General features: G+C 42.1%; 1 protein-coding gene across 3 annotated transcripts in view; it reads right to left on the reverse strand.

Annotated features, from left to right (window-relative positions):
* Window positions 1-18318, reverse strand: part of fnip1 (folliculin interacting protein 1) — a 29563-nt gene that overhangs the window by 10516 nt on the left and 729 nt on the right. Inside the window, exons 1-7 of one of the 3 annotated variants that reach the window (XM_072661694.1) lie at window positions 10550-10686; window positions 8102-8231; window positions 5383-5514; window positions 4774-4877; window positions 4467-4541; window positions 4117-4208; window positions 1542-1625 (exon numbers count right to left, since the gene is read on the reverse strand). In XM_072661694.1, the coding sequence (XP_072517795.1) occupies window positions 1542-1625; window positions 4117-4208; window positions 4467-4541; window positions 4774-4877; window positions 5383-5514; window positions 8102-8231; window positions 10550-10560 (628 nt within the window). In that variant the 5' untranslated portion in view covers window positions 10561-10686. Of the gene's footprint in view, window positions 1-1541; window positions 1626-4116; window positions 4209-4466; window positions 4542-4773; window positions 4878-5382; window positions 5515-8101; window positions 8232-10549; window positions 10687-18318 lie in introns of those variants that run through there. The other 2 variants (XM_072661693.1, XM_072661695.1) reach the window with 2 other exon arrangements.

The raw sequence follows: 18318 nt of genomic DNA on the forward strand, positions 1-18318 counted from the left end.
AACAGAATCTTTTGTGGGGTCTTTCCATGAAAACAATACTTGTCCACAGTTTCCTGAATGTGCTCAATAAAAGACATGGACAGTACAACTGATTGTGTGTTATGAGCTCTGTATGGATTGCTGTATTGCTCCATGGCTCATTTTAACATTGGGATTTTCCTCCTGGTTCAATTTCTTTTTGCATGCTGATCAAATATTTAGCCCTAAAATGTAAATTTTCCCCTGAGGTTGACTGGGAAGATTTACCCAAAGCCTGCAGCAGTAGCTACAAAAGAAAGCACATTTCTGAAGAGTTCAGGTAAATTCCATCAGTTCAGTAGATGAGCTCTAAATACAGTCTAATTGGAGGAGGGTTGAATTCAGTAATCTATGGAAGATTATGGAGCAGTATGACCATCCCGACTAAGTAAGAGGGTCGTAAAAACATATTTGGGACACACACATAGCTTTTGGCTATTCCCTCACTGCATAACTGATGGGCAGGATGGCATGTCAGTTAGCCAAGGCTCAAGGAGGTCACAGGCAAGAGGGCTATTTTTAAAGCCATTTATAGCTCCTCCCCCTGGCATCAGCCACCCACATTGAAAAAAAGAGAGAGAAAAAAGTGCACCAGTGAGAGTGAAAGAGAGGAAGCAAAATAAATGGAAAAAGGAATGCAGGAATCATGCACGAAGGACATAACAGTCACAGAAATAAGTAACAAATAAAAAAATAAAGTAAAAAAAAAAAAATAACCGAAAGTAGTATCTCTGAGAAGGTAGAAGTGCATAACAGAACAAACAGTGATGCGATTAAACACCTTGTGCAAGTCAGCCACATGCTAGCAACACTCAATCGTTAATGGGGGAGAAAAAAAAACCACAACACACCACTAGTGGTGGGCAATATGTTGGATGGTATGTTAGTGCTCTGTAAAGACTCCAGCTGTGTTTACAAGCACACAAATACTTCCAGTCTGACCTAGACTGTACTTCACAAATCAGGATTTCATACTTAACCAGAAAAAGCAAGCCCCAAGGTGAGAACCTGTCCACTATAAATGTCCTTCAGCTCCTCTCCAGTTGGACAAGATGTACTCTGGGCTTACATTAACTTGCCAAATAAAAATTCCTGGGCCAATCAGCCTGACCAGCTCTAGCTGGTTAATCAGCTAAGCATTTGACCAGCACAGGCTGTGTTTTGATTGAGTTTGATGGTTTGAGCTTATCGACCAGTAGGATTAGAATGACCAAGCTAGCTGACCAGTTTTCTTTCTTGAGTCTGACCGGTAAATATATCAACCAGTGCTTTCCGTTCTGATGTGTGTTTAGCTTAAGTAAAGTCAAAGATGTCGCAGCATTATGAAGAAGTAAGTCTGAAAACATTGGTGTGCATGTAAAAATAACTAGTTTGGTGCAGTTTCGCAGACTACGATTAGTCATTTTCATCTATTTTCTGCATGGAAATATTGTTTATTTCTGCCAATTTTGTATCTTTCAAAACATCTGTGTTAGATCTATTGCCCACTGTTAAAAGCACAACCACACACAAGCAGCGCCAACCTGAAAAGAAAGAGGCACTCTTGATGAGACGGAGCGGGCCCTGCTCAGAGAAGGCCCGGCGAGGGCTGCAGAGTTGGGAGAAACCTGCAGCAGCACAATGTCCATAAAATTGAAGAAGGGGGCGGGGCAAATGGGAGAGAGCAAGACAGAGCGAGAGATAGAGAAAGAGATATATGGGGGGGAGGGGGGGGGAAGTGGAGAGACACAGGGAGAACCAGGTTAGTTAAGCTAAAAGAGGGAGACACATGAGAATACATCTGAAGTAGTCAGAACAACAAAACGGCACATTAGCAGTAATTGAAAGAGTAGAGCAATCCCACAGAACATACAACCAGTCACTTTTGCTAATACACTATGAGGCTTTTCATTTATATATATATTTTTTAGATTATTTATTTATTCAGGAAATCAGGATAACTGTGCTGTAGGTTCTGTGGGCATGACACATGAATAGTAGTAAACACAGACCAATTATTAGACAATCACAACAACATAAACACAATCATTCAAAGCAGAAATAATGAAAGGTGTTGCCACAAGATGTCAGTGTGGACTGACTGGCGATAACTAACCCCTTCAACCCAAAGCTAAGCATCCAGGATCTACAGTAGGGTTGAATATCTTTTCTTAAATCAATATCGCACAATTGACCACTTACCAAACGCTAAATGAACCCTCTAACCAAATGTTTACCGCATGTAGAGCTTCTACGGAGGGTCACATGATCGAAACAATCATAAGTACACCACAAATTTGAAATGTTTATATTTTGTCCGCATCATGCAGTTCTATTATTATTAACCAGAATTAGCCAATAATTACCATCAACTATTCAGGGCCAATCATCCTGTAAATACTATAAGTTACAATATAAAATATTTACTTACTCATGAAAGTTGCTGCTAAATATATGTTCATTCAAGTGCTTAAATAGTTGCTAAATAATTACTAATTATTATAAAAATTTTTAAACTACAGGTTATGAAGTTATTCAGTAAGCACTAGGAACTATTCAGTAACTACTATGAAAAAAAGCAGTTACTGAAAAGACTTAGTAGCTCATTTTAAGCACTTAGCAATTACTCTTACAAGTTATACAGTAATTACAGTTATTGCAATGAATTTTGTTTTTATTTAGTAATTACCAATTGTTTAATCACTACTTATAGAGAGAAATCACTTTGTAGATGCTGAATAGCTCGTAGCAATTACTCTTACAAGTTATACAGTAATTACTCAGCAAAAGTACTTGTGAAGGACAGTGAAGAATGGAAGCCTGAACCCTGAGAGTTTAAAAGGGTCAACACAAGATGGAAGCTTCCCACCATCAGGCGACTTGAATTAACACATTTAAAACAAACGTCTGAACATCAGAAGAAAGGAATTATGGCTCACTGGTCACTCGTGACAAAAAAAAACAGATAGTGTGTGAATTGAACACAGTACAAGCAACCGGTTATCCACAAACTGAAACTGTGGAAAGTCGCAGTTTCAGGATGCAAGCATGTGATCCAGTCAAAATCACGTAACGCTGACTATAGGCTTTCTGCACGTCACTCTGTGCCAGGAGGAACACACTCACTGACATTACAATGAGGAAAGAGGGGGGAAAAAAATAGTTCTTCATGTGTAGCCAGTTAGGGCTGCACAATACATTAGCTAATTGTTATTGCGTTATTGCAATACTGCTCGTTCACTGGTTAGACAGGCAAACCAAAGCTGCCATTTAACTGCTAAGAAGTTCACTTGTTTAGCGGAGGTAGTGAACTGCTACACTGTGCAGCATTGCTAGCACAAGTAGGAAACCATACCTGCATCCTCAACGTTTTAAGTATGCTACAGACCATGTATATAAGCCAGAGGATTCCAGAAACAAGTGCTGTGGACTAATGAATTCAAAATCTACCTCTTTGGCCACAAACAGCAACAGCAAGTTGGGGGGGGGCATTTCATGAAAAGACCTTGCCAACTGTGAAGCATAAGAGGTGGCTCAATCATGCTTTGGGTAAAAAAAATAAAAAAAAAAAGAAGAATGGATTCCTCAAAAAAAAAAAAAACAAGTAAACACAAGGTTGAACCATCTTTAAAAAAACATCTGCCTTTTTCAACAGGAAAATAATTAAAACCACACCTCAAATCCACCATCAACTTCCTGTAAAAAAACCACTTACAGCCCCCTCACAGCCCCCTGACCCAACACCACACATGATTTGGGAATTGTGACAAGCTGTGTGGCAAGACGACCCAAGAATATCTCAGACCTAGAGGCCTTCTGCAAAGAAAGGGGGATTGAAAGACTTTCAGCTGCTACAAAAAGCATTTGTGATTTATGCCAAAAGGGGTGTTACTAAGTCATGACTCAAACTTCCAAATATGTGACTGTAACTGTATGACCAACTGCACATCCAGACCTTTTGAGAATATTATGTTTGATTAGAGGATGCGTTTACTACGCCCCTTCCCCCCCACCAAAAAAAGAACAAGCTGTAGATCGGTGTATATGCGGAAGGATATGAGCTTTACTGCGAAACAGGTCACAAGATCTTTGTGGTCTAATGTGTTTGGTAAAGATTACCTATGTTCCCCAGGAAGCCGTTGACCACAGTATTCTGGTCTGGTCTGAGCGTGTTGGAGTCTTGACTGATGAACTCTAAACTGTCTTGCAGCCTGTCAGAAACAGCACAGATGCATCAGACGTGCCAAAGAGCTGGTGTGCAAGAGGGTGTGTGACAGGGTGTGTATGCGCACATTACGATATACACAATGCCTGAGGTGGGCAATCTAAGCAGTTGTCATTACTGCAATAAAATGACTATATGGTGGGTATCGTCAGCGTTTTAGAAACCTTAATAGTAAATCTTAACAGGGGTCCTAAACGTATGTCTTTAATGTCATCCCCCTGAGACGTTTAGAAGACAAACTTACGTGTTGAGGCTGCCATAGACGCTGCTCCCTGTCCGTGCAGTAAACACTTTGCTCAGCATTAGCTGTGGGGGGGATCTGCAGTCACACAACAGAAAGTGGAGTAAGACAGGGAGAGAAAGACAGATGGGTAGAGAGAAAAGTATGAAAGAGAGGGCGCGACAGCAAAAGGTCAGCACTGTTCATGACTCACTGGCAGTGTGTGCACATGTGCGCGCGTGCCCTGTCAGTCAAATGATAACGGGTCACTGTGACACTGTACTCATTCCCACATCACCCCACCCAATCCCCTCCCCTCGGCCAAGCTCACCGGATCTGATGGATTTTCAGCGTCGAGCCTTTATAGCTCATGGCAACAGAGCCAAACATCATCTCCCCCAGCATGTTGGCATCTGAGGAGCAGCGTGGCGTGCCCTAACAGAAAAGAGAAAGGAGAAAATAAAAGCATGAAGCGTCAGTAGCTGAAAGAAAAGGGTAGCAAAATAAACAGCTAGCTTTGAAGAAGCTTCACAAAGCATATGCCGCTTCATTATTTAGACACTGCCACTCAAGGACCCCAGGACATCTATACAAGACAACACAAATACGATGAGCGTATGAAAAACCTGAAAATTTAAGGTCAGAGGTTTTAGGCAGAACTGTTTTAGTAAATATATAGAAAAATCTTTTAATGAAGGAGGCCCATCTTCTCAATAACCTCTACCATCACTGGACACATTATAAAATGATCAAGATCTGAAACTGTATGATTATCACTGGGTTTCACAGTAAATCATTACAAGTTTTCCAGACAAGAATTAAGCCTGATTCTACAAAATAAAGTATTTAAAATGGAGATTTTCCACTGAAAGAATTGGTAAAGACACCCCATTTACACATTCAATTGAGTCAGCGTGGTCAGAAGAGGCAATTAGCTGACCTGGAAGCGGTGGTGTTCTCTGGGCTCGGAGGCACAGGAAGAGCTGCTGTCCAGGGAGCTGGAGCTGCCACCCATCGGCCTCAACTGACAGCACTTTCCGAACATCTTCGCCTGCGACTCGCCGCACGTCTTCTGCGAACATGATGAACATGTCAGCATGATGATGCAAAACAGTTATCCCCCATGTCTCCCCATACTACAACCAACTTGATCAATCCTGTGGATAAACATTCAATCTTAATCTTCTCCACAAAAGTGCCAGCGCAGGTGCAAGCTATCATCCCACACAAGTAAGAGAACTGTTCGAAGACTGAGACAAGCTAATTCAGTGCATATGCTTGGTTAGAATGAAGGCCTGCAGCCACACTGGACGTTGCGTCTGCAGTTATAACTGGATACCCCTGTTCTAAGGGTTAAGAAACAATGTGCTGTAGCTTACAAACTGAACAGACGGCACTTTGATCATGGACTGAGACAAGTGACTCTCAAACCAGATATGTATCAGAGGGTCCACATTTTTGCTCTTTCCCCCCACATACACAATAAATACATATATATATATATATATATAAACACATTCAATATGTAAATGTAAACTTAAATTATTTATAACATGCAAACAGTTGCCACAGGTGGGGGGGGGAGGTGGGGGGGTTAGATCGGCTTGGCCTAATTTATAGCCAAACCGTTTAAGTCAGGCAGTGTTACGTAAAGGGACTAAAATGAGGGAGATCGATTAGGAGCTGCAGTTAATAAACAAAGGCCTGTTGGGGCTCGCATCTGCGTTGGGCCGATGCGTGCATCTCTCTGCTTTGCTAATGGCTCAAATCAAACAAGCGTCTTCTCGAGTCCTGACCAAAGCACACAAAAGCAGCAGAGCATGTGAGCCCAGGTCATATGACTTCCTCAACTCGTGAGCTAGAGCCGTTTGCTTACTCGCCCGGCCTCCCTCCCTCTCCCTCTCTCTCTCTCTCTCTCTCTCTCTAATGCATGCAGCTGCTTGCTTGCTCACTCACTCGATCGCTCGCTCGCTCTCTCTTTCTCTCCCTCTCTCTCTCTCTCTCTCTCTAGAGGAACAATGTCCTGTGCCAAATAGAATCATGTGATTGCAGCCGAAGCAGGGCTCCAAGTCACAGATCCCTCACAGCCTCACCCAAACGCATGCATTGAAAAGGCAGCTTTGAGCAGCTTCATCATAACAGTGTTTCTCCACCATGGCTTTTTAAAACAACTGTTTTTAGCCTGTATATTTATTTGCAGCACACAGAAGCTGAAAGCAATCAATTTGGCACACTCAATTTAAACTGCGTCAAATTCCAACCACTACCTAGGCCTCCCCTTCTCCCCTGGCCCAGTTGTGCATGTTTATGGTCCTTGCGGTTCCTGAAGCACCATTTCTGAGGTAACATTATAGTGAGTGGTGCAGCGAAACATTACTTTTAGAATCCTTCACAGCACTGAAAGCAACAGAATTGAGGATACCACACAGAGACAAACCCAGCAAGAATGCCAGGGACTGTAGTTTGTAAAAACTGGCATCCATTAACAACACTGATTCAAAACAACCTGGCTGCAAAAAGCTGGAATACAGTCATTGCTGCCTCAAACCTCATACTTGGATATTTCAAACCATCTTGTTTAAAGCATTAGTGTGCAAAGCAGGAATAGTTCCGATACTATAAACGTCTAAAGCTCACAGACATGGGTGCAGGATGTGTTTACATTTTGATTAACAACCGCCTCAATGGCAAAGGTAAGCTGGCTGTAACCAACTTGTGCATTCACTTGCACTAAATTTCTCTCAACTCTGTCAACCCAAATAAAGGCACACAAGAGGTCGTCACAAAACAAACCAGCGTCCTAACAAGATCAAATCAAGCCTTATTCTTATGTGCTAAATCAGCACGGTAAGCAGTAGTCAAGGAAGGGATTCTCGTGCCAGCAGGGAATGTTCCAGCCAGAACACATTAGGAACTACCGCATATCTTTGTTTGGGTTTGTTTTGCTGGGGTGTGAGGGCGTGTGAGCATATGCACGCAAGTAACCTTTTGTGTGTGTGTGTGCGTGAGGGAGAGTTCCATTAGCCCGCAGCAACCTCATGACAGCTGATGACAAACGAACTGGAGACGTGAGAAAGGGAGAGAGAGAGCCGGCCGTCATGTGAATGCTGAAGAATGCTTGCACATTCAGTGTCAGCTGATGCTATTATTACAGGAGATAAGGCCTCTGGTTCAAACCGGTCGGGACCTCTGGGTGATGCAGGCAAGCAAGGCAGCTGAAGTCTCTGATGCCACTCAACTTCTGAGGGATACACACTGCAGGGTGTTGTGCGAGTGAGCGGGAAAATCTGTGTGTGTAAATATAGTTGTCAAATGACAGGTCAGGCTATAACTATGTTATATACATATAAATAAACAATACATATAATAACTTATGTAAATTAATGGCAACCACCTTCCGTAGAATGGGATCTGTCTATTGTAGTCTATAGCTAGCAGGTTACTACAATGGGACAACTATTTAGATCCAACAGCTTGGGGCATCAAGCATGTGGGTAGAGATCGGGCTTCACTTTCACGTCCGTGATCGAGAATGTTGATGAATGAATGTTTCCTGAAGATTAAAGCATACCCTTTATATCTTCTGTGACCATTGTTAACCGCAATTCATTTCAGACAGAGCGAGTCCACAAGAGAGGGCAACGGCGAATGACCCTTACTGTGACGGAGGCATCTTCTGCACTCCTCTTCTTTGTGTTGGAGTCGAAGAGGACATTTCGGCCACGTCTCTCGCAGTCCTGGTAGACGATGAGGCGGATCTGGCCGGGCTCCAGCTCGGGGGAGGGCCAGCTGCAGGGGGCACACAAACCCACAAACGTGAGGTGAAATATGGCAGAGCTCCAGCACACACACACACACACACACACACACACACACACACACACGCGCTTCAACTTTGACACGACTGAGCTTTCCTATTTCACTTCTCTACCCCAACTTCCCCCTCCCTCCTGGTCAGCCTAGAGAGCAATAGAATAATTGAGGGACTTACTGAAAGCTGACTAATAGGCTTTCCTGAGCAGTCAGCTGACATCTTTGTGTCCACTACACCAGCATCCGTACTACAGTCACCCCCAGTCCAGCTACAACCGCAGAAAACTCTAGGAATTTTGCCTAGTTTGGGGAAACGCAACAGCCAAAATCCAGGGCACCCAAGTTTTGATTGGGGACGTAAAAGGACGTCTCTTGTACTAGTAGAGCTAGACCGAATTTAGATATAACTGGCATCTCGCTACGCAATTTCTCCAAAACCTCCCAAAGATGCATGCCACAGAAGAAACACTTTGGTTCCATAAAGAAGAACGTTAGTAATTAAGATGTAAATGGGAGAATACACTTTAACCTGGTTTAACATGGAAAAGTACAAAGGTTCCCAACGCAATTACAAACTCGCTTCTTTGTGGAACCTAAAGTGGTTCTTCTATATCATTGCTCATCAAACCCCTGGAAGCACCTTTATAAGAAATTTGCACATTTGTTTACAACTTGTAAAAAAAAAAAAAAAAAAAAAAAAAAGCCCTCCAGTCAAGAGTTTGAGAGTTTGAGCAACGTTTTCTTAGTCTCTCCAGTCATAAAGTAAAAAAGCACACACCAGACATCAAACATGTCTTGGCTGAGTGATACATGTTTCTCAAGAGGCCATGCAGATACTCGCCATTTTATAAATACCACTTTCAGTTGCAGGCTGATTCTTGGAAAATTCTTCCAGAAATACAAAATTCTGTCAAAATTAAAATGCCAATCTCAAGATTTAATTGAAGGAGCGATGTGAAATGAACCCGAGGTGGCCTAACGCCATTGAGTTCTGGGGTGAAGTGAAAGGAGAGGCATGGAACATCCAAATCACAGGCCCGTGTTATTTCTGGGCCCTGCGTCATAACAGGCAAGAGAAGGGCTAGGGCGTCATACTGGACATGGCTGTTTACTGCTATGGGCAACAATACATTCCGCATGTCTTCGCTCATTCAGCTTCTCCATCCTTCGAGTCACTGTCCAAATGGGACGTTCACCTCACTTCTGTGAATAACTGATTACATTATGTTTGCCCTAGCAAATAGGTTTACCGAGACTCAAAATTAGAGATAGGGTCCCAAGCTACTTAGCTACAGTCTGGTCTCCGGCAGTAGTCATTGGGAGATTCAGCATTGCTTAATCAAGGTAAGTATAACCCAACACTATCAGGTAATAAGCAGTTAAACGAAACACACACACACACACCATACAAGACACGTTGCAGGTGTACAGAAACCCTTAGAAGTCCAAACAGTCATGGAAATACAACCTTTAACAAGGAGCCATAACGAAAGGAAATTTTCCAGGGTAGGCGCGCCGCCCCCCCCCCCCCATTAGGCACATTTTGCTGCTTAAATGTCACATTTGTCTCAACCTCAGCAAACAGTGACAAAGTCAACAACATGAAGATAAAGTTTTCCCTCTACACAATGATTCAGTCTAGTCTTGGACCATACTGGAACATCCAGGGTTAATCACCATCAAAAATGTGTTTTAGTCTAGGCTTAGGTCTAATCTTGGCCTGAAAAACTGGCCCTAGAAATTCAATTTAAAGTAGCCACCACCTGGGTAAACCCAGCCAATCGGACAATTAAGTATCAAGAAGCTGTTCCTAGCATTAGATTTACTAAACTAGTTAACTTAAAGTTTAAACATTTTAACTGTAGGGGGAGTTCAAGAGCAAAAAAAAAAAGTTTATTTTTTTCCATAGTGCTGCTTTGAACTAAGTAAAAATTAACAACCCGTTGTAAAAGCGCCCATTCAGAACATAAGTAGTCAAGGTTCTCATCCAGCAGTCTCAATGCTAAAACTCTAGTCTACAGAATTTACTGTAAGACTAACCAGTCCTTAAACAGTTGCCTACAACCTCCATAATGATACGCAAGAAAGTCGTAATTGAAAATCCTACTAAAATCCTCTAATCCAAAGCACTGCCATGGTATGACAATTCAAGTCAAACACTGGCCTTCACGTCAGTTCTCCACATTCAGTCGCACACCCTCAATTCATTCTACACAGCAGTTACAGTTCCCACCACCACTGATTCAAACCTGAACGTACAGTGGACAAAAACTGGGAAAAGAGTGGCTTGGTACCTGGGCATCATTGTGGATCTGCCAGTGTCTCTCCCCACTGTTGCTTGGCCCCGCGCTCCCCCCCTCTCTCTTCGGAGAGAGCGTTGCTAAGAATAGGACTGAACTAAATTCACAAAACAACATGAGACTGTCAGGTGACGTCCGGGTCGGGCTGGACACCGCATGGACAAAGGCATCCCTGCAAGGGCTGACAAGCAGTTTCGAGCTCACTGGTTGCGGTTCCGAAAAGGACAGTTCGGCCATCCAGGTTAGAGGCGGCTAACCCCCAAAGCTTTGAAGCTTCGAAAGTAAAAGATATCCCTGTCCTCTGAAACCCCTCCCATGATGCAAAGCCCCTGCATTTTAAGTGGAGCAGGGGGTGGTTGTGCTCCATCCACAAGTGGAAGTTGCAGAGGTGGGCTGGAGTTAGCAAGAGTTACATAAAGAAAATATCCGGGGCGTGATGCAATTGCTGCCAGCTAGCTGGGATCATCTTGAATGCCGGCAGCGGGTATTTTTCCAGTCCATGGCCTGGCTGCAAGTGTGGAATACTTCGGGATGAACACGAAACCCTGCTATGTTGCTAGGAGCGACCAGCCTAATCATGCTTTTGGGGTGGGGGGGGGGGGGGGGGGTTTGAAAGCTGATGCCTGCAACCCTCTGCTCATCATATGAACAAAGCTCACACTGCTGGCCTGAATGACAGACAAACTGTCGAGATGTCACACTGGTCTTAGTATTAGGCCAATATCAACAGACAATTGTGCGGCAGATGTGCAGTACATTAAATTATGGGGCTGCGCTACCAGCTTCAGGTAATTTTCACATCAACCATGAGAATTGTGGTTGGTGTGGCGCAACAGATAACACCACTACCTGCCAGTGAACTACCACACCACGTGGGAGACTGGGGTTCGATTCCTGGTCTGGGTGACTATGATGCGCTACACCAATAAGAGTCCTTGGGCAAGACTCCTAACACTACGTTGGCCCACCTCTGTAATATGAGTAACGTTGTAAGTCGCTCTGGTTAAGAGCGTCAGCTAAATGCCGTAAATGTAAATGTAAATGAATGTGATGGCCAGACTGGCTGGAGCTATGATAATTCAGCAACAGAAGACCACTGGTTCTTCCAATTCTGTCAGTCAAGCACAGAAAGCTGAGGCTGCAGTGGGAACAGGTTCATCCAAACTGGACAGTTGAAGAGTGGAGTAATGTAGCCATGGTCTGATATAGATGGAAGGGTCAGAATATGGCACTAACAGCACGAATCCATGGACCCGATGTATGATTGGTTAGAGCCTCATTTGCAGATAGTATCTTCTACTAGGTCACCGCACTGCAAAGGAGGACATGGCAATGATGAATTAATGGAGGAAAATAAATAAATAAAAAATGAAAACTCAAATGCTAGATTAGATACATTGATGGGAAGGAGAAGAATGATGTGATTTGATCTTGTACTAAATCTAAACTGAAATTGCATACGCTCACACTGATGTCATGATGTTAACAGTGTGGTTTAAGGTCATAGTTTGAGATACACATTTTAAAACTTAGTACATTTTCAAGAGGAAATACTGGACTGGTGTCTGTATGGGCAGATACTTAAGGTTACATCAATGAGGTCCTAATGAGAATTTACATAGCAGCTGCTGGTTAAAAGCTTCTGAACATGCCTTTATGATCTCTCTAAAAGAAGAAGAATAACCGCCAAACACAAAGCCAGTGGTTTCTCCACCTGGAGAGCTACTTTCCTGCAGGTTTCAAGTACAACCCAAATCAAATATAACCTACTCAGTCAAGGCCTCTGAAGGCAGGAGTTAGCTGGATCAGGTGGGGTGGACTAGAGTTGGATCCTGTGTCCTGTGTCAAGGCAGCTCTCCAGGAGCTGAAGCCTAGTCTTGGTTTTTGTTGCTGTTCCAATGGGAAATTTCAGGACTAGGCTTAATCCCTACCTAGGAAACCAGCCATAAGAATCATGCAGTAAGGACATTTTGATTGTGCTTTACAGCATATCTGGATGGGGTATGATCATAAATGCTCAATAGTACCTGAATGTACATTCCCTGTGAACTATTAATTTTTTTTTTTTAAATCCTGATTCGTTCCATCCAAAACACACCTTTTCCTAGTCTCAAAAAGGATTTTTGTTTTTAAACCCTTGTCAACAAGGAACAGAAATAGACACAATGCTCAACAACCTTCACCTTAACTTTACAAGTAATTTGCAGTGCCCTTTCCTTGCCCCAAAAACCCCTGGTAACCCACAATAAGCCCTGTCTTAAGTGGTGACTGATGAATTCCAAACTCACATGATTTGCCAGTGGCAGATGAAGTCACGCTGAGACATTCCAGGATGGGTCAAGTTGAAAGTACCTCAGACCAAACCAACCTGTTATGAATCACACGTATCGCATCATTCCATGACTCCCTTCTAGTACGGTCACGAGTCACGTCCTGCAGATGTAGTTTGTTTGAGTTGAGTCTTTTGTCAGTCCAACTTTGTCCATACATAATCTGAATGAGCGCTAAGGACCACTTGAACAATCCCAAAAGGAACTTTTGGCATAATTTGAAAGTCATTTTGAGAGATTTATGAGATTGATGTAAAATGCTGCATTTCAGAGAAACCTATTGCGACAACAAAAACAGTGGTGGTGTAAGAACCCTGGCATCTGAAGTACTTCATACCTCCAAAAGCTACCTCAGAGTTCGGCTATTACACAAAATGGCAACACGCGCTGTATTAAATTGCTTTACATGTGCTCTGAAATTCCCACCAAAACACATTTGTCTCTCCAAGTTTCTTTACAAAACCCACTCTGGAAAAAAAAAAAATAATAAAAATAATATGGTGGAATTTAAGGAACATCAAGGATTTAAAAAGCACATTGTTTCACAAGTTATAATTCAACGTGCCACTTTGAGGGCTGTTAGTTTCAAGGAAATCTAACAAATCAGCACATCTGAAGGGAGTGAAACAAGAAACTGTATAATCCAAACAGCTGGTGCTGTAAACATAAGATAAGACCAAGTTTGCCCTAAATATTATGACTGCAGACTTGCACAACAAACACCATTTGTCATCAACAGCAGAAAGGTGGTCCTGCAGGCAGACTCATGCCATGTCATCAGCACCCCACAAGCTTTTCTCTAAACCAACCATTACAATAGAACAAGAAAGTTTCACAAAGCATCCACAAAAAAACCCATCTAGTACACAGATTAAGGAAACTTACTGCGCTGAACTATTCCTTTACCATGATCCTACAGTTCTAAGAAGTCTGAGAACAGCTTTAAATAGCGCTCAGCAGAACACGATGGGAAGTGGTATTAGCACTGGGAAGCACAGTTGCAGGCTCGAAACCTCCACACCAGTTTATAGGCCTACTACCATTTGCTTTGTGTGAACTAAAGTTACATGGCTAATTAACATACATCCTAATAATATGTTAACTTCTCATTTAAAGTACATGCTCACATACAGGCCTTTAGAGTCCCTTAAACAGGGAGGAGTTTAAATAATCTCACATGGACGTAGCCTACTTGCATGGTTTCTTAGACTGTATGACAGTTATCCATAAAAAAGGCCTTCTCTGATTAAGATCCACACATTTATATACCCAACGGTCATGAGCTGTCAAGTGGAGGTCAGGAGATCTCTGCCAAACATGCTACTGCACCTTGATGAATGAGGCTTTGCACACCATGGGACATGGCATTATGAAATGCGGCTAACTTGCAGAGAAGCTTCTCGTGAGGTCTAAAATTACTACCACGAAACACTGGGATCTGATTGAGGATTCAGATGTTCACTTCATTTAAAGATGGCAGTTTGCTGTTGGTGCACCAACACGCTTGCTTAAACATTGCCTAAGGGGTTGATGTAAGCGGGATCTTTCAAAATGACAAATGAGGAAGGTAGCAAGATAGTACATGGCATCTACATCTACAATAAACCTAAGGTTCTCCACAGTGAAGACGAGGCTTAGCAAAAGTTGGCAGTAGGAAACAAATGGCTAAGAAGTTGGTGTCAGATGTTTGCTTATTTAGTCCTGCACTGGAGCAATGAAGCTAATGTATCTAACAAACTATGAAATATTAGAACTATTATAATACATTCCAATCACTGTGTATCAAAGTATCAAAAAGGGGCGAAAATCTGCGTTACAGTATATTACAGTAAAAAGAAAAGAAAATCAGTTGACTCGAAACCCTACTAGAAAAAAAGTAGGCCCATCTTTGTAGGTTAATAAATATCAATCAAAATCAATCAAAACTAAATAATAAGTGTGTGTGTCTGTAATAGAAAGGGCAAGTTAGATAAAGCAGGGCTGTGTCTGAAGTGTCTCACAGAGCTCCTGGTGGAGCTGACCGTAATCTTGAAGTTCGCCAAAAAGAAAGCGGGTTTATTTTAAATGATGCGAATGCGAAAACAACCCAGGGGTCCTTGGTCATTGAGAAGTGAGTTTTAGTAAGCATGGGTGCGGTTAGTGAGGCCTCCAAATTGCCTGGTACCGGGCTATATTGGTGCATAAAGGTATTACGGGGTCTGAATTACAATGATATACCGAATGAACACTAGACTTGTACTAGACTTAGTTAGCAGGCCAAATTGGCGCACACACCCCACAACAACGGCTGTGTTCCAGCTAAATAAAAGGTCAAATTACACACGTTCAGAACATCAACTCAAACCTAAGAGCACAAATTTAAATGATTGAGTGAACCTGGAACGCCTGTACTGCGTGTTGTTTAGCGGATCGTCGCTAGGCCTAGATTAGTTAGTTAGTGAGAACCAAGAAGAGATTAGAATGTGCTTCATTTCTGGACAGGAGTACAACTGAACTTGTTTGTGTCCACCTCTTGCTTGCATGTAACCAATCAGCAATCAGTTGAGTTCCCACAGCACCCCCATAGCCCTAAAATGCACTGGGGGGTGCTTATTTAGCCATTTACTTGACAGATAGAGAACAGAAACCTGACACATAATATTTTGAAATACCAGTCTCACTTTGAGATCATCCTTTTTATATCTTAGTAGACACATTGCCAAACCCCAGAACCCATATTCCAATAAGAGACCTTACGCTTGACATCAGGCCAATGCCAGAACAGCAAGGCACACAAAAGCCTTTGGCTTGATACGAACGATGTGCAGTATGCCCTCCATCTCTCTGAGCCAAAGAAATGTGAGCAGCACTTCGGGTTTTTCTTTGGGTGGGGTCACCTATTTAACTGCCCTCGCTGGAATTCTACAGTGTAGTACAACCCTGGGTTCTGATGAATAGCAATGTGGTGCTCCCACAAGCTACCTTAAAGAAAAAGGTTATACAGTTTTACCCTCAACTCCACATGCAGTCTCTGAGCACTAAACCAGACACTTTTGCCAATATACGAAGGAATATATAACTGACCGAGAAGGGTTCTGACTGCTTACAACGTTCTAATATTGATAAAAATGGGGGGGGGGGGGGGGCTAGAAAAAGCCACACTAGCCTTCTTGATAGACAACAGTATGCCATTTATGCAGCCTAAGCAGTTTTCCAGGCCCAGATTAAGTCTAGGCCTAAATCAACAAGAAATACCAATGGTAATTCCATTGTTTTCTATTGATTCCATTGGTAATTTAGTCCAAGACTAGACTCAATCTCTGGGAAACACAAAGCTAAGGAATGAACCCCTCGTGACAGGAACACACTTATGTACAGGCCAGATAATCCATCCTAGCAAATGCCATGAAGGAGACCAGTCCAACCAACATGTTAACAGCAAAGGATCTAAACACAGACCATTTTTCTGTTTGTAGATTGCCAGACACGCTCACCAAGCACTTCATTAGAAAGACCATACCAATAGCAATTAGAAAACAGCCTCAGTTCTTCTTGGCATGGATTACACAATGTGTTGGAAACACTACTATGGGATTCTGGTCCAGGTTGATATGATTGAATCACTTGATTCCTGCAGATTTCTCAGGACTTTCATACTGTCAAACTCCAAACTCCAGTTCTACCACATTCCAAATGTGTTTAAGGTGAGCTATTGGGAAGACTACTGAAGAACATGACTGAACTCATGGACCCGCTCATAAAACCAGTTTGGAAGCAGTCACAAGACTATGTATAAACTATGATCATGAAGGGTTGCTGTGGTTTTCAAGAGATGATGGATTTCTATTCCATTTCTAACAGGCCCAAAGTGTGCCCATAAAACATTCCCTACACCATTAAACCCCCTCCACTCTATTTCTCTTTGCATATCCCACCTAAAAACTGGAGCCAAAGCATAAGGTCAGCCATGCTAAAGCTCCCCTGAAGCAAAGTACTTAAGGACTTTGCTGAAAGACCAAACAGTGGCAGTTTAGGGAAGCTGGGTATTGAACCCACAACCATGTGATCAATAACCCAGCACTGTAGGCCGCGTAGCAGTTCCACAATACTGTGGAAACCCTGACCAAAATGAGATGCTGCTCTGCTGGGCACATCCATAATGCTGATAAATTATGTACCAGCAGGACAATCATGCATTTATCCCCAAAAGGTTACTTGAACATATGCAAACAATCTCATGCCTGCTAGACATGCTTCTAGAAACGTATGAAAAATATTCTCCAAGTGAACGAGCCCTAATCTCCAATCTACACCAGGCTTTAAAGCGCTCCAGGTTGACTTCTTTACCAGATGTGTTTACCTAGGGTGTTAAAGTGAGCCTCCCACAGCCACAGCTGCTAAATGATCTTAAATTAAAATGTTTACCTGGATTGCATATCCTTTAATAGGTAGTTCTGGCTTTGTACAAAAGCAATCAGTTCATGGTTGGGCTCTCAGGGAAGAGTAATAAGTGCAACACAATATGTTTATTACAACACATTTAAATATGGGTGTAAATTAGAACTGGGCAATATGACGATATTTTATCGTGTCATGATAAGCATTTTGTAGATCACAATAACAAAATTTTCCTGTGCATATTGAGAATACTGTCTTTAATAAACACTGATCAACTGTTTCATTAAAAACTGGTTTAATTAGATGTAGCGCAGCAGACGCTGAATAAAACAATTCACCGTATACAGTACGGGAGTACAGTATACTTATCTGAACAGTAGTTTTTAAGAAAGTCAGACAATAGAAAATTGCATTGAGGTAGCAAATGTAGTATAACGTGTATTTACGCTAGGACTGGATGATATATGTATTTTTTTTTAAAGCAGGATACATGTACACAGACTAAGTACAAAGTTCCCACTAATTTAGAGTATACATATCTGAACAGTAGTTTTTAAGAATATATTAAGAATATTTTGCTAGTGATGTATTTAGTCAGTGTATATGTATCCTGAAAGATGCCTTTAAAAAATACCCATATCAGCCAGGGTATGCCATCCTAGCGTAAATACACTCTACATGAATGTACCTCAATGCAATTTTCTATTGTCTGACTTTGGGAAATGTGATGCGAAAAGTGAAACTACACGACTGTAAGAGTACTTTGGTAAGGAAGAATAATGTAATGGATTATTTTAGATATGCAAATACTTCATAGCGTTTGCATCTCTTAAAAAAAAAAGGTTTAAGGAGTTTAACAAATGTACTACACAGCAGGTTCTTGTTTAGCACTGCATTTAATGTAGCTTTCTCTGCATGGCCAGATGACAGTACTAGTTACTTAAGGTCTTTCTTTTTCCATCCAAAAAAAAGTGACAAGTTTAAAATGATAAGAAAAAAATGCTAACTTTTAAGGGAAATCAAAGCAGAAAATGTTTTTATTCCAGGTCATCCTAG

The sequence above is a fragment of the Salminus brasiliensis genome, chromosome 18, assembly GCF_030463535.1.
Source record: "Salminus brasiliensis chromosome 18, fSalBra1.hap2, whole genome shotgun sequence".
Taxonomy (NCBI): domain Eukaryota; kingdom Metazoa; phylum Chordata; class Actinopteri; order Characiformes; family Bryconidae; genus Salminus; species Salminus brasiliensis.